Below are 14,271 nucleotides of genomic sequence, written 5' to 3' on the forward strand. Positions count from 1 at the left end.
TTTTTCTTCACATTCTGGGAGGTAGAGGAATGGTTTCCTGTTTAAACAATCTAATAATCATATGCTCCATTCAAAGCCTTTCAACAAAGCCACCTCATCCTGCCTTTTCTTGGTAAGTATGGTGCGGGTAGCGGTTGACACTGCACACACACGCATCATACACATTGTAATTATCAAGGCATTTTAAACACAGGGCCCGCTCAGCTGACAGACGACATCAAAGCCGAGGGCCAGAGCCTGAGTGACTAGTCCCCAAGCACGGCAGATTCACATACCTGCTGCACGCTCACTCAAAAAGCAAAACAGAACTCTCCTTTACCTCAGACAAGAGCAGAGAGAGGCAAACAAGTTGGAGGGGGGGGGGGGGGGGGGGAATGAGGAGTGGGGCTGGCCCCTCCTCATTCTTGTAAAAGAAGCAGGAAGAAAGAGAAAGGCAAAAAAAAGGGGTAGGGAAAAAAAGGAAATCACAGCCATACGAGCTGTGCTCCCCCAGCTGAACTGTATCTGTGTTTTAACAGTGGGAGAAAAGACATTATATGGCATCGCGCTCCTCCCGCAACCCTGCCAGCCTCATCTGTCAGCCATTACTTAATCACGGCCGATAACACAGAGCACAGAGAGCTGGCACAGCGCGTGGGACCAGAAGACAGTTTCACCTCTGAGAGCAAGAGGAGGGCAAGGACTCAGGGACCTCTGATTCAGCGATCTACAGCTGGGTTGCTTCACTCACCAGCACCCACTCAGGTAAGACCATTTTCCCCATCATTCAGCCTGCTGCTTGTCTTTTATGTCCTGCATTTGTACAGTGTCAAACTTAAAATATGTCTGTTTTTTTATTTCCTTGGTGGAAAATTGATCAACACACATACTTATGTTAGTTTTTAGTGCATTTTACTAATGAAAAATAGCTTCATATGAACTTCCACGTATGTACTGTATGTTTTATTAGTTGTGTTGGACTTCTAGTACTATTCAGGTGCGCTAAGGTGTAGCAGTGTTTTGAATACAGGTTCACAGTTCCTTGGGAAAAACGTATAAATCAACAGGTCACACGGGAGGGAAATTAAACCCTCTTGAGATAGATTTGCCCTCCCACGTTGTCCCAGCAATTAATTTCAGATGATTTGGCGGGCTAAGCCCACTGTAATCCAGTGAGGTTGATTTAGGCACGATGTGGATTACTCTAAAATGGAACGACTCAACAGCTTTAGATTTGGCAGTTGGAAATCAGCCAAAGAAAACAACTTTTGTTAAACAAGTTTTCTTTTTTTCCCCATGCAGAACAAAACGTCTCCAGAGGAAGACATAATTAATATTTACAGCCACATGTAACAAAGAGGCAGCTTTTCATTATTTTGCTTAGTGGCTCTAAAGCAGCCTTTTTGAGTTGATCAAGATTCACAGTTCTACCACAAATCGCATAATTGAGTGCTAAACCAAACCCAGCTAATTCATGCCATTTTCTCCTTTTTTGCATGCTACAAAACTACGAAATACAGACCTCTGATTTTGATTAAGTGAACACTATGATCTCATATGGATGCTCCAACTGGATAATCAAACTGATATCAGATACCTTTTTGTGCACCAATGCCTTTGTCTAGGACTGGCAGGCAGAAACCTCGAGATGACCCAACCCACTGCTTTAATCTAAACAGGTAAGCCAACAGAACACATGGAAATTGTTAAAATGCCCCAGGGAACCTTGACTGTAGTTTAAAAATGTGTCACACTGCTAATAAATGGATATGACCTTGCAGTACCTTGCAGACAGGAAAGAAAATTCCACAAAACCAAGTAACCACCTCGCTCAGACAGACTAGTTTGTCATCATGGCCTTAAGCAGCAAACATTTACTGCTGCTTGAACTATAATTATGAGATGAAGAGGTTTTGTTTGGCGATAAAAGCAGAATTCCGGTTTGTTTTATGTTGGAACTGAAAAATATTATGTACCTCCTTCTAAATCCATCTGCATGCTGGTTTATCCCAGAATTTCAGCTTTTTTCTTAGTGTAATATATCATCATAGTAGCTTTTTTTTAATTAAACCAAACTGGATCATAGGGCAATAAAGTATATCTTTCGCGTTTAAAAATGTAGATATAAATCCTAATAGAGGAGCAGGGACAATTATGGTGTTGTATATTGACTACAGTAAGTGGTTCTAACTGAGTACACATCTTAAAATGTGAGGACCATGGTTGCATTCCAATCACATTGCAGCATGCTCGCAATGCAAGGGGATGGTAATACCAAGCATATGGCAAACTGTAGTCGCATACAGTCTTCAAAGGAGCTCAGTGCTGACCTGGAGGAAGAACAGAGTGTGGAATCATACTCTCAAGCACATGTTGTCAAGGCTGAGTGATAAAGTATCACTCAGTTGAGCAAAGTTGACTTGTCCTGATTAACCATGCTAACCCAGCAGAGTCTTAATCTGGTAGGATCCTTTTAATAGGTGGGAACTAACCAAACGCTGACATAGTTGACATAGCGACATGTCTTGAGTAACTATGTTCTTGGCATGCAGCGGAGCACATCAAGTTCAGATAAGGAGAAGAGGAAGACGTGGTGTCACAGAACATTCAGGCTTTTCTGTTCATGGTCTTGTTTTGCAGGGAGGTTTCAGAGACAGAAGCCAAAACAACACATGTTATCAACATGGGAACAGCTGGAAAGAGTGGCGTCATGGGGCAAAAGAATGTCAAGAGTCATAGATCTTTTCTATCCAACAGGCTAAAACACCCAATCAGATTTCTTCATCCTAGTTTCCTTGATTTATACTGAATATCCAACTCCAACCAAGTTTATAAGATGCTTTGAAATAAGAACAATGACAATGCACATACAGTATATGAAGATGAGGATGCAGTTCAATATATTGACCTAACAAGTGAAGTTGATTTTGCCATATTATTCATTCATGGATGCAGTTGACTTTATAATGTGGAAATAATTTCTGTCTATCCAGTTTTTCACAGGCGTTTTGACGCAAGATCCACATTGAACTTCCAAATGGCTAAAACTAAGCACATTCTGACCTAAACGTGTAAGTATGAACTTGCCATAAAGTGTTAAATAAACAGCAGGTTGAGCGGCATGTACAACAGTCTCCAACACAGTTTGCTTTTCAAGTCAACACCGCTCAGATAGAATATAACAAGTGACATAAGGAAAAAAATGGACTATCCAGTCAATTTTTCCAACTCTAAAGATTCCTCCGAGACATTTCTCAATGAGCTTGTTAAACATCCTGCAATGAGCGCTATAATGAACACAGCCAAAAATGAAGAGTAGTCATATAAACATAAGAATAAAGCAAATTCTTGATGGCACAACTTGGAAAAACTCAAACAGCAGATCAGTTACAAGTCATAAAGTAGTGACCTGTGACACGGGGCAGCCAAGTCAAACTTCCTCTTCCTGCTAAATGTTACGCAGCTGCTTTTCTTTTTACAAACAGCAACGTATGGAAAAGCTCAGAGAAGAGAAAGATCTGAACCTTTCCATTTTTTTCTAGGAAAAAGAAATGTACAAGGAACTGATGCAAAGGAATCTTACACTTAATACACATTTTCAAAGTGGTATCCAGTTATGTTTTTAGCCTTTATGTGGAGATTACCTTGTTTACCTTATAAATTGTTTTTCTCTCTTTCACCATCATTTTCTTTTTGTTTTGTAGCTCTCCAACACTGTACCTCATTTTAGCCAAGTCCAAGGATGGTATCAATTCTTAGCAAAGGAAAATTTTTTCCACCAGAGGAAAAATACAATAGGAATCAAGACAGAAAATAAATAACAACAATAACACAGAACAGATAATAGTCAGGTCTCAGAGTTCCTCAGTCAATCCAAATGCATCATGCAGGGGTCATGTGGTGAGGTGGAATTAACATCCTTTATAAAAGAAACAGAACTACCAGGTGGTGATACAGCACTTACAGTAGAGTCTGATCAAAAACATATTTAGGTTTTTATTTTAGCTAAAAGTTGAAACAAAGCGCTATTCGCTCTGTTACTGAAACTGAGCTAGAACACAGTATCAATCATTATCGCACCCACAAGAGGGGAAACAGCTCCATTTCACTTCATCGCTTGATAGCATCGACATGCCCAAACATGAACAGGCCCCATTAAGTCTGTGGTGGTAGCCTCATGTGAGAGGACTTTTCATGTAAGTGGAGTCTATGAAGTAACTCCTGTGGGTTTAAAAACACTTCACAGTGCTTCCCTTAAAGGACTGAGAAAAAGCAGATGTTTTGTACCTGTGTGAAAACACGATCATGTTCTCTGCCATTCAGCCAGCCCGGAGAAGACCAAATTAAATGCTTCCAGAGACCTTCAATCCCTGTCTCCTCTCTGTTCATCTCACTGCATCAGCTCCCAAGCTGGATCACCCACAACAGCTACGCTCACTAAATGGGCACTTTATTTTCTTTCAGTAGCTTTCACACACTCACTGTGCTTCATCAGGAGCAGGAACGGCATTAATAGACTTCTCCTAACTACTCATTAAACTAAACTAGATCATGACGATACTTGTGCAGCAACCTGCAAAGATATCTTCTGATATCATCTCACAGCATCAGTGCCACCTAAATCTTAGCGGTTTGCCAAAATGTGTAAGCCCCAGTGATTGATCCTTTATGTTAAAATCTTTTCTCAGATACCAATTTAGCACACACAGCAATGATTGTTCTGGTGAGAAGCACCAGGAAGCCGCTGCTCTAATAACCTAAACTCAACTAGCACGCGGGCAGCATAAGGAATCACAAGGCTGATGATGTCACAAACAACTGCCCCCAAAGTGACAGGTTTGATGTTTCCCCCCTGTTGCCCTCAAACTGGAGTCAAGTATGTCAATGCTCTACATGTGGATTTCATTTGAAGCAGCATGATTAGCGTGCAGACGCTTTACTGTGATCCCCCCTCCATGGGAAACCCACACTCGACGGGAAGTGGTATGTTTTTGTTAACAACAAACAGGCATAAATCACATAAGTGGTGCAACACAGCCGTATCACTGGTCCTTACACCCAGCTGACATTAAGATTGCTTTTAAGGTAATTACCATTAGCTAATGATATTTACGTTCCTAAAGGTTTATGTTGAACTGTGTGCCTATAATCTGGAACCTGTGCAATAAATGTGGTAATTGTTTTGTGTCTTTTTCTCTTTTTAAAATACTCTCTGATGGCGTGTATTGGGAAAATGAATATGACTTTGACAGTAACTGACCAGTCAGACCTTTCTGGTTACTTACAACAGATTGATGGAAAGACACCTAAGTCAGTCAGTCAGTCAGTGAAGAAGCAAGTAAACAGTTTAATTTATCAAGATATGTTTTTTAATATGTAGAAGGTGCCAAAAAGGAAAACAAAAATGAAATCAAGGGCACAACAAGCAAGATTAGTGTCTGAGATTAAGTTCCAATCTGAAAAGGTGAGTTTTGAAAAGTCAGTTTAAGGGTGTAAACATTTTATAAATTGAGAGGCAGAGAGCGAGAGAGGCAGAGCTCATTTATGAATATTTCCAAGATGGTAGTATGTACTCAGGTTTATTTCCAGGATTGTTGTCTGGTTTAAATATATTGAGAGGGCTTGATTAAAATGGATGGCATTTAAGGGTGTCTCCGCAAGATTATAAGGATTTTAATAATACAGTCTCTTATGAAATGTTTTCACAGAAAAAAAGGTGGGATACGTTTGAATATATTTGATTTATGATGTAACATATAACAACTAACATATACACTACTGCTCCAAACTGATATGTATAAAACTGATGGTTTAAAATTATTTAAAAAAAAAGATTTGGTATATACTACAAAGGTAAGATGCTTTTACATAAGGTAAGATAAATCCAAAGCCATGAGCAATATTGGAAATGTTAATTAAAACAACTGCCTGCCCCCCACCTCCCCACCATGCTGCTTGATCTCTATCTGGCCTCTAAGCATCTCCTATTTCACCTGAACAAAAAAAGGTTTGTTTGTATGAACAATAAGTACGTTTTGAGTCTCTCAAATCATTGTGAATTCCTAAATTATATAACAGTTTATGCATTACAGAAGACGAATAGATAATTGTAATTTTGAATAGAAAAAGACTCGGTGATTATTGTGTTGTGTACTTTGGTGCTTTGTAGGTCAATAGTTAAAATAATCATTTACTTTTAAAGAAAGAAGTAATTCTGGCATATTGTAGGTTATTTGTAGCCTTTGTTGAAATACTAATTTAAATATAGAGTTTGACAATACTTCAAAGATTATAATTGCCTGCATTTTGCAAACAGTGTTTGGGTTTTTTTTTTTCAGAATTTCTACTCCTTTCTCCAAAAACTAAACAAGACTTGCCAGAAAAAATTAATACCAATTATTGTTGCGGTTTAAAAAAGAAAAAAGATAACATTACACTGTCTCCAGCCAAATGCATTACAGAGAGCACTATTAATACAATGGTAAACAGATGTACCACCAAGCGCTAAGGTTTAATTTGGACTCTGCATGTTTTTCTCCAAAGAGATTAGAGAAGAAAATGTTAAAACACATAAAAGGGAAAGGGCCTGGAGTGTTATTACACTGTAATGTGCCAAGGTATGTGAAACACTATAGATACTATAGAAGCAAAGTTTAAGTTTTCCCCCCAAAGATTAAATTATTTAAAGGATTACTGAAAAACAAAACAGTAAAGTCAAATTGAGGGTCAAATACCAAAATACCCCTAATGGCCCACAGATCACATCTTTTCTATGGGGTGCTGTATGTTAACTTTGTACATAAACTGTATGTGTATTGCATGTACACAGTATGTAGAGCATATAAATGTACTGTATATAAAAAGTCAGTGCACATGAAAACAAACTCTTTTTAAAGTCAGTTGCTATTTACCTTACCCCTTGCAAAGCAACGTGTTTTTTTCTGTCTTGCTGTTCCTTGTGCAACATTTTGGCTTTATGACATTCTTCAAGTCCAGTGTTATTTTTTGTTGTTGTTTGTTTGTCAATAAAACATTACAGTGAGAAACAACACAAATTTCACAGTTATGTTTCTTTAATGTTCTTTACAGTTGGAAACAGCTAATTTAACATATTTATATATTTCGCATGTGAATGAAATAAATAGCAACAAGAACAACAACGTACCAAAATATGCAAAATAAAGCAGAGTTGGCCCTTTGGGTTTGTGCAACTTTGCACCACAGAGTTTAATAAAACGACTGGGAGGGAAACTGCCATGGGTGAGGAGTCTCGGTTGTAGTGGAAAGCCGTCACACAAATACGCAGGAAGAGAAGCAAAAAAACCCAAACAAAACACAAAAAGAGGCAGACTGCGATCCTACTCCACTGGGAAGGATACCAACATAAACAGAGACCAAGCTGCAACACTTCACCTGAAATATTTGTCATGATAATTTTTTGTTGGCTTAATCCAAATGTAACTCGGAGGATTTACACATGTCACAGTGTATAACTGGTAATTAAGCATTAGTGGAAGCCTGACTTTGCAAATATAGATTCGATCCCTGCACAGTGTGTAAGTCCAACACATACTCAGACTGTATATGGCAAATGCACTGTGTTTACCTGGATAAGTTACAAAGTGTTCACAGTTTACGTTACTAATACTTGACTGAAGAGCTGTCTTTTACTGAGTTAAACATTTCAAGTCTTTCATCCATATTAAGGTTGAATGTGTGCCTAGTTGCACCTGTAATGACACAAACACGCCTTCACTTCAACATTACTAACGAAAGATGAAATGTTAAAGAAAAAATGGCTTCAAGGTTCGGGTGTTTAGTTGCTCTTTAAAGATTAGAACAATAAGAGCAGCAAACATATTTCTGAAATAATATTTAGTCTTCATACTAATACATAACATACTTTTCACCTGACAGCCGAATTTGGAAATGATGTGGCTCTTTGAACTTGTTGCCTCTCAGTGTAGCAGAGTGAATGCAAAGACCAAAGCATACTTTGCTTACTTTTTTTGTACGTAAAAAAAAAAAGACATTAATAACCCTCCAAATGCAGAATTATTTGGCGGACGTGTGAAAAATGTCAAATAATTCAAGTGAAGCATTACACAAGTCTAAACTGCAACAAAATATTAAAGCTGCAACAATTAATAATACACTGTAAACAAATAAATATGATTCATTTGAACGAAATCCTTCAGAAATAAAACTGGCCAAAGGATGAAAGAGAAACAACAACAATCGACTGTAATTTTACACAAAGGAGGTATCTGCGTGCTTTCTTTGATCAACAATAATAATGAACTTCTCAATGGTTTTGATTTACTGCACACTGACTAAGCTGAACTGATGCTATCAACCAGAAACAGAATAAATAAGTTATTTCTAAGCCTGGAAATATGATAAAAATTCAATCTTCACAATGCCGATAAGTCATCAATATTTAAAATTAAGTTATTAGCACCTTATTATGATGACGTATCCCCTTCTAACTGGAAGATGAAGTATACACAGTGAGAACTGGGACACGTCTTTGAAAGCTGTTGGAAAGTATGGAATTCTCCCGTGTGACGTTCATTACATCATATATTAAACGACCTTTACTATAATGCCTCTTGTTGAATAACTTTGCATTTTAATTTTAGGTTTTAAATATAATTTCAAAATGACTTTTTACGTCTTTTTGTGAAATTCTCTTTTTTCCCTTAAACATTACTGCATATATTTTCAGTTTAAACCAACAGAGATGCATTAAAATGTAAGTCAAAAGAAATGATGGAAAATATTTTCCTCTGTACAAAATGTCATTATTCATTGAGAGACAAGAGAGGTTTGACCAAGAGCACCAGCGAAATATTAAATATAACCAGCTACTTGCAAAATATCATCATACTGTACAAAAATACATATACAAAATGCACTGATAGTCGTTGTTGTTGCTGTTCAATAAAGGTCATAATATTAACTCTTATACACAAATATACACTTGTGTACTTTGGGCACAGGGTGAAGACAGCAATAACAACATAAATCATTTACTTCACGCCTCATGTATAAAATAAATATTTTCTGGAGTTAGAAATATATGGCATTGTTAGACAGCACTGTCCTGATTTATATGTTTTAATTTGGAGCCTTGGCTCATAAATGGGATCCATGTGTTTTGAATGATTCCCTAAGTGGAGCAGCATTGTTTTGGGTATGTTTTTCCTCTTTTCTTTTTTTTAAAGTTGTAATCAGCCCCATGCCACTGCAGGGCCCATCTGGGTGGGCTCGAGCTGGGTAGGCAACAGTGGTGCGAGATAACCCAGCTCTTGCTTCAGAACCTTTGATAGTTTCAGGCTGAAAACACACTGAGAACGCAGATCTGAAGTAAATGCAGCACACACCTCTCTTGAGGAAGAATAAGCACTGAAGGTAAATTAGTTAGTACTATCATACCGGCTTCCATGGGTCACGGTGCCAAGAGGCAGAGCCTGGGCAGGACTGCAAGTTGCACTGCTCCATATCAGGTGGCTTGTCTAGGATGTCACAGTTGTAGTCATTGAGCCTCTGTCCATTGGGCCTTTGACATACCACCAGGCGAGTTCTCCTTCCTCCACCACAAGTTTGGGTACACTGAGAGGAACAGCAAACAAAATGTTGTTTTTCAGATTCCAGATCAGTTTGCTTTGACTTACGGAGACATGACTACCAGATTTTTAGACCAATTCCCTGTTTGTGTGATAAAAAATACACAAACACAAATGGGGATCGCATAAATGGTCGATGGAAAACAAAAGAGATGAGCGAACTGCACTTCTAACTATAAATATGGTCTCACCTCTCCCCAAACACCGTAGTTCCACAGAGGACAGGGCCCAGAATCACAGTTCTTGGACTCAGCAGGTTTAACCCTCTCATCACAGTAGTTGTTGCTGCGTCCATCAGCATCCTGACAAACAACCACCCGCCTTTGGAAGCCTCCTGCACAGGTGCTGGAACACTGGAGAGCACACAAAATATGCAATTATATTCAGACAATGATTATGATTAATTCAAAATGATTGGACTACCAAGCTCTTGAATTGACATCTAACATAAAACAAATGTAAAGTCTCGTTATAGAATCTATTTGCAGCAGTATCATGTTTACATGAGTCTAAAGAAGAAACTCCGAACTTTCAGTCTCCACCGCACCCATTATTTATGAAGTGTAAGAGTACATACATAATGCCACTATCTGAGTAAAAGTGACCCATATATAACACTGCACTTGGTTTCACACTGATAACTGGTTGGAAACAACTTCATGCCAAATGCATGTAAAAAGCTCTTTTTATATAACATTAACAATAACACTACTACCAACAGGGACAACCACACCTACACTGACCTTCCTCCACACATGCAAACACTATGCAGACATAAAACTACCAAACAAGGTTAAAAGGATTAAAAGAAGAAATGAAACATGGCATTCTATCTGAATTTGGGCCAACGCGATTTAAAGCCAAGTATATTAAGAGCCTCAACTGCCTCAAACTATTTGGATTTGTTCATGCTGAACTAATTTCAGCCAAGGAATCAAGGCACTACCTTTTGAATCTGTTAATAGGACCATCGAAAACAACACTTTTGATACCATATTGTTTTTTTGGTATTGCTAAATACCAGTCACTGACACTGACATGAAATATGACATTTGCTATGTATACACTGCAGCCTTCAGTATTTCTTTTAAGCTGTCCATAAAGTCCTTTACCATGTATGGCCTTCTGCCCTGGGAAATGAAAACATCTGTTACCTCACTCCTAGATGTGTTCGCAAGAATGTGTTTACACACACACACAAAAAGGTCTCTCAACAACATGTTATATAGGCATGGCCTGTATATACACTGCTGGTTCTACATTAATATGAAAGCTTACTTTTGCTGTACGTAAAAAAAAAGACATTAATAACCCTCCAAATGCATTAAAAGGAACCTTGACAAAATATATAAATATAACCCTGTTATTTCTTCAACTATCTCATGCTGAACATACTGCGCCCCAAGGTCCAGTCCTCCATTGGTTGTCTGCTGAAGGCACATTCCAGCTGCTGTGCCCTGGGTGATGTCCTGGATCCTGAGGATATTCGTAGGGCTGGTCATTAATGCGTTGGCGGTGGTAAACAGAAGGACAGGGTGCAGCAGTACACTCCTGTTCTGTCACGGGCCTCTCATCCGGGTCACAGAAAGACTGGTCCACTGGCTGGGGGTAGTTGGAGCAAACCACTTGTCTGGTGGCTCTTCCTACACCACAAGTCACTGAACACTGTGGGAAGAGAGCCAAAGAGTTTTAAACAAAGGTGAAATAGAAGAGCTGTAATTTTTAATGAGAAGAAAATGCTTGGAAAAAAGAAAATCTACTGCATGTTCTGCAAAGCTCTGAGAACCATATGATGTTTTCATAAAAATGTGGGCTTTTGGATACCTTAAGTAAGAATCAATGTCGTCTTTCAAACCTCGCTACGTGTTGCACTATGAGAAGCGTCTTGTATGACCAATTGTGGAAGCTCCACTACCACCACCACTACTAGTCTGACCAAGACAGACCAATCACCAATCACACAGGTTCCCAGAACCCCCTTTATAATAGCCCCTAGCCCCAAACCAAGCATTCCTGCTTTCTTCCCTACAAAGATCACAAGAACTCCTCAGCGGTCCTGAGCCAAAATGATCCACCTTATGCTGATGCAACCATCAAGGTTAGACCATTAATGTGGGTATTTCTAGTTTAAGGATTAACTACGAAGTTATATTTGATGTACATATTTACATCAAGAGAATATATTCTTCTAGTAGTGGTTGTTGCATAACTGTAACACATCAAGGAGCTTGAGTTTTATGTTTGTTTAGCTATTGCTAGCTGAGCATTAGTGATTACTGCTACCACTGAATATTGTCAGGTAACCATTGGTGGCGTCTTGCCCTTGCCCAGCTGCTTATGGGTTGACCCATCCCCTCAGGCATCACCTGGGTATCAACCACACAGAGGAATCTCTGGGATGCCTGCACTTCCACGAGCACTGTGGAATATTGCTTAGCAGAGAACCGTGGTTACACTAGTAACCAAACATTTTCTATATACTCCTAATGTCTGGATAGTGAATGACTGCTTACCCTTTTTTAAAATTTTGCTTTTGATCAATTTCAAGATTTTTTTTTTTAAATTTATCTCTCTCATGACATTTTTGTTGGATGTTTTCCATTTTCTGAATTACATTTGAGCAGTGTTGTTTTCACTGATGTTCCCACGAACAGATTTGCAGTATTTCGTGGTGAGTTCTTTTGATGGGAAGCCCCCATGAGACTAAAACATGAATACAACAAGAGTAGAAATCAACATTATGTGACATTAAAATGTAATGCAATTAGGGGGGAAGCAATGGGAAACTCCCTTTTAACAAGAAAAGTCCTCCCACAAAACTATGCACAGGGAAGGCAGGCGTCCGCCTCGACCAGCTGTGGTGCGTAGAGAGGAAAGAGGAAAAACATGATGACTGAGAAATCAACAGACAATAAAGAGTAAGCAGGTTGGTCCCACCATAAACTGTAAATCAAAGAAATCTCACTTGAGTTCAAATAGTATAAGGAATTTGTTTTTCACTCAAGCAAATTCATGCAAAAACTACAGCTCATCACTGACTCCACGCAAATGCTGGTTTAGTGACATCACGAACAGTGCTGTTTACAGCTCATTGTGTTTCAACACGATCTGAAAATTGTTGGAAACATCTGTTTCTATTTGACACAGCTGGATGTTTTACTTACAGGTGACCATTCTCCAGCGTGCCATTGCCCACAGGGGCTGAAGCAGGTGGCAAACTCAGCAGGGCGGGGCAGGTGGGCGCAGTAGGATTCGTCTGCCACTCCTCCGTGGACATCTCGGCAGCTGACATAACGAGCCCGCTTTCCCTTGCCACAGGACACGGAGCACTGCATGACATGCACATACAAGCAGAGCTCTCTCACATGGAATTTGACAAAAAAAAATCCTTCAACCTTGTTTGTTTTTTGTTTCTTGTTTTCAAAGCGATACCACCCACTGCATCACACAATTACGTGAGCATACTCTATACAGTGTGTATATATATATATATATATATATATATATATATATATATATATATATATATATATATATATATATATATATATATATATATATATATATATATATGTGTGTGTGTGTGTGTGTGTGTGTGTGTGTGTGTGTGTGTGTGTGTGTGTATACACATACATACACATATTGTAACTATGTGAAGCACATGATACAAGGTACTCATTATATTTCCAGGGAAAGATGCGTTTTCGTGAACTTGGATTTTCACCAGTTGTGCAAAAGTTATACCTTTCTGGATGAACAACTCACACTTTCCCTCATATCTTTCTTATGTTTTCTTAGTTATATGATGTCAAACACAATATTTGAAAGTACAAACACAAGAGTGTTGAATACAGCATTTCCTCCTATTGCCACTTGAGGCTTCCTAAAAAAGAATCTCATCATAAATCACCTAACTTTACATCAGAAACAAACATATTTGCAGCCTGGTACAAAAAGGTTTTGGTCTCTGCTTTCTCTTCTTAATGACAGTCAATATTTCTCTTTTGTTTTCTTTATTATTTAAATTAACTTGTATTATTACATCATCATTATTGTTACTAATTCCGCTCTTTAAATAACAGTAACTCTGCTGCAATGTGTGCTAGAGAGAAAATTCTATTGGAGATTAGGTATCGGAATTTCAGGAGCAGGACCACGCCTCCAAACACGCTCCTTTCAGCTGTCATCTATATAGGTTCCCCCAGTTCTGCAAGTTGATTATTCTCGTTTATGTACCCACCCTCCCTCCCTCCCTCCCTCCTTGTTCTCCATTCTTTAACTTCTTTGCTTCTATTTAGTACATGGGGATCTGCCAGGCCCGGGAGCCATCGACAGTCCCCTTTGAGGCCTTCCCCAAACCGCAGCTCAATTCATGTCAAAGCATTTACTTTTACCTACTAAAATGCTGTCGAACCTAAAATGAGGACGTGGGCCCAGCTAGTGAAATGGTTTTGTAAAGAAGGAAGGGCAAGATTTACTGTGATATTTGGTAGCACAAAGCATTCAAAAGGTACTGCTGTCTGAACACAGGCAGAAAAATCAGCTCTAGATTTGTGTAATTCACTTTACTGTAACCCCTCGACCATTTTGGGCTAGAGAGAAAATTCAAATGGTTCCCGAGAGATGAGAATTACAATATAAAATACATCCAGGAGTGCTGTAT

General features: G+C 38.7%; 1 protein-coding gene and 1 long non-coding RNA gene across 3 annotated transcripts in view; one reads left to right on the plus strand and one right to left on the minus strand.

Annotated features, from left to right (window-relative positions):
- The window catches only part of LOC102796410 (A disintegrin and metalloproteinase with thrombospondin motifs 20), an 81,159-nt gene that overhangs the window by 12,770 nt on the left and 54,118 nt on the right, over positions 1-14,271 (minus strand). The window contains exons 25-28 of the mRNA XM_087843260.1: positions 12,773-12,937; positions 11,004-11,273; positions 9,800-9,961; positions 9,418-9,594 (exon numbers count right to left, since the gene is read on the minus strand). Coding sequence (XP_087699386.1) covers positions 9,418-9,594; positions 9,800-9,961; positions 11,004-11,273; positions 12,773-12,937 — 774 coding nt within the window. The remainder of the gene's footprint in view (positions 1-9,417; positions 9,595-9,799; positions 9,962-11,003; positions 11,274-12,772; positions 12,938-14,271) is intronic.
- LOC102796209 (uncharacterized) lies at positions 474-3,649 on the plus strand. Of its 2 annotated transcripts, XR_015719249.1 has the most exons (4): positions 474-744; positions 1,605-1,658; positions 2,620-3,050; positions 3,522-3,539. It is a non-coding gene; the product is annotated as an uncharacterized LOC102796209 (long non-coding RNA). The 2 variants fall into 2 exon arrangements; XR_004844092.2 differs by having other exon boundaries at positions 2,620-3,649.

The sequence above is a fragment of the Neolamprologus brichardi genome, chromosome 7 (assembly GCF_056152115.1).
Source record: "Neolamprologus brichardi isolate AB-2024 chromosome 7, ASM5615211v1, whole genome shotgun sequence".
NCBI lineage: Eukaryota > Metazoa > Chordata > Actinopteri > Cichliformes > Cichlidae > Neolamprologus > Neolamprologus brichardi.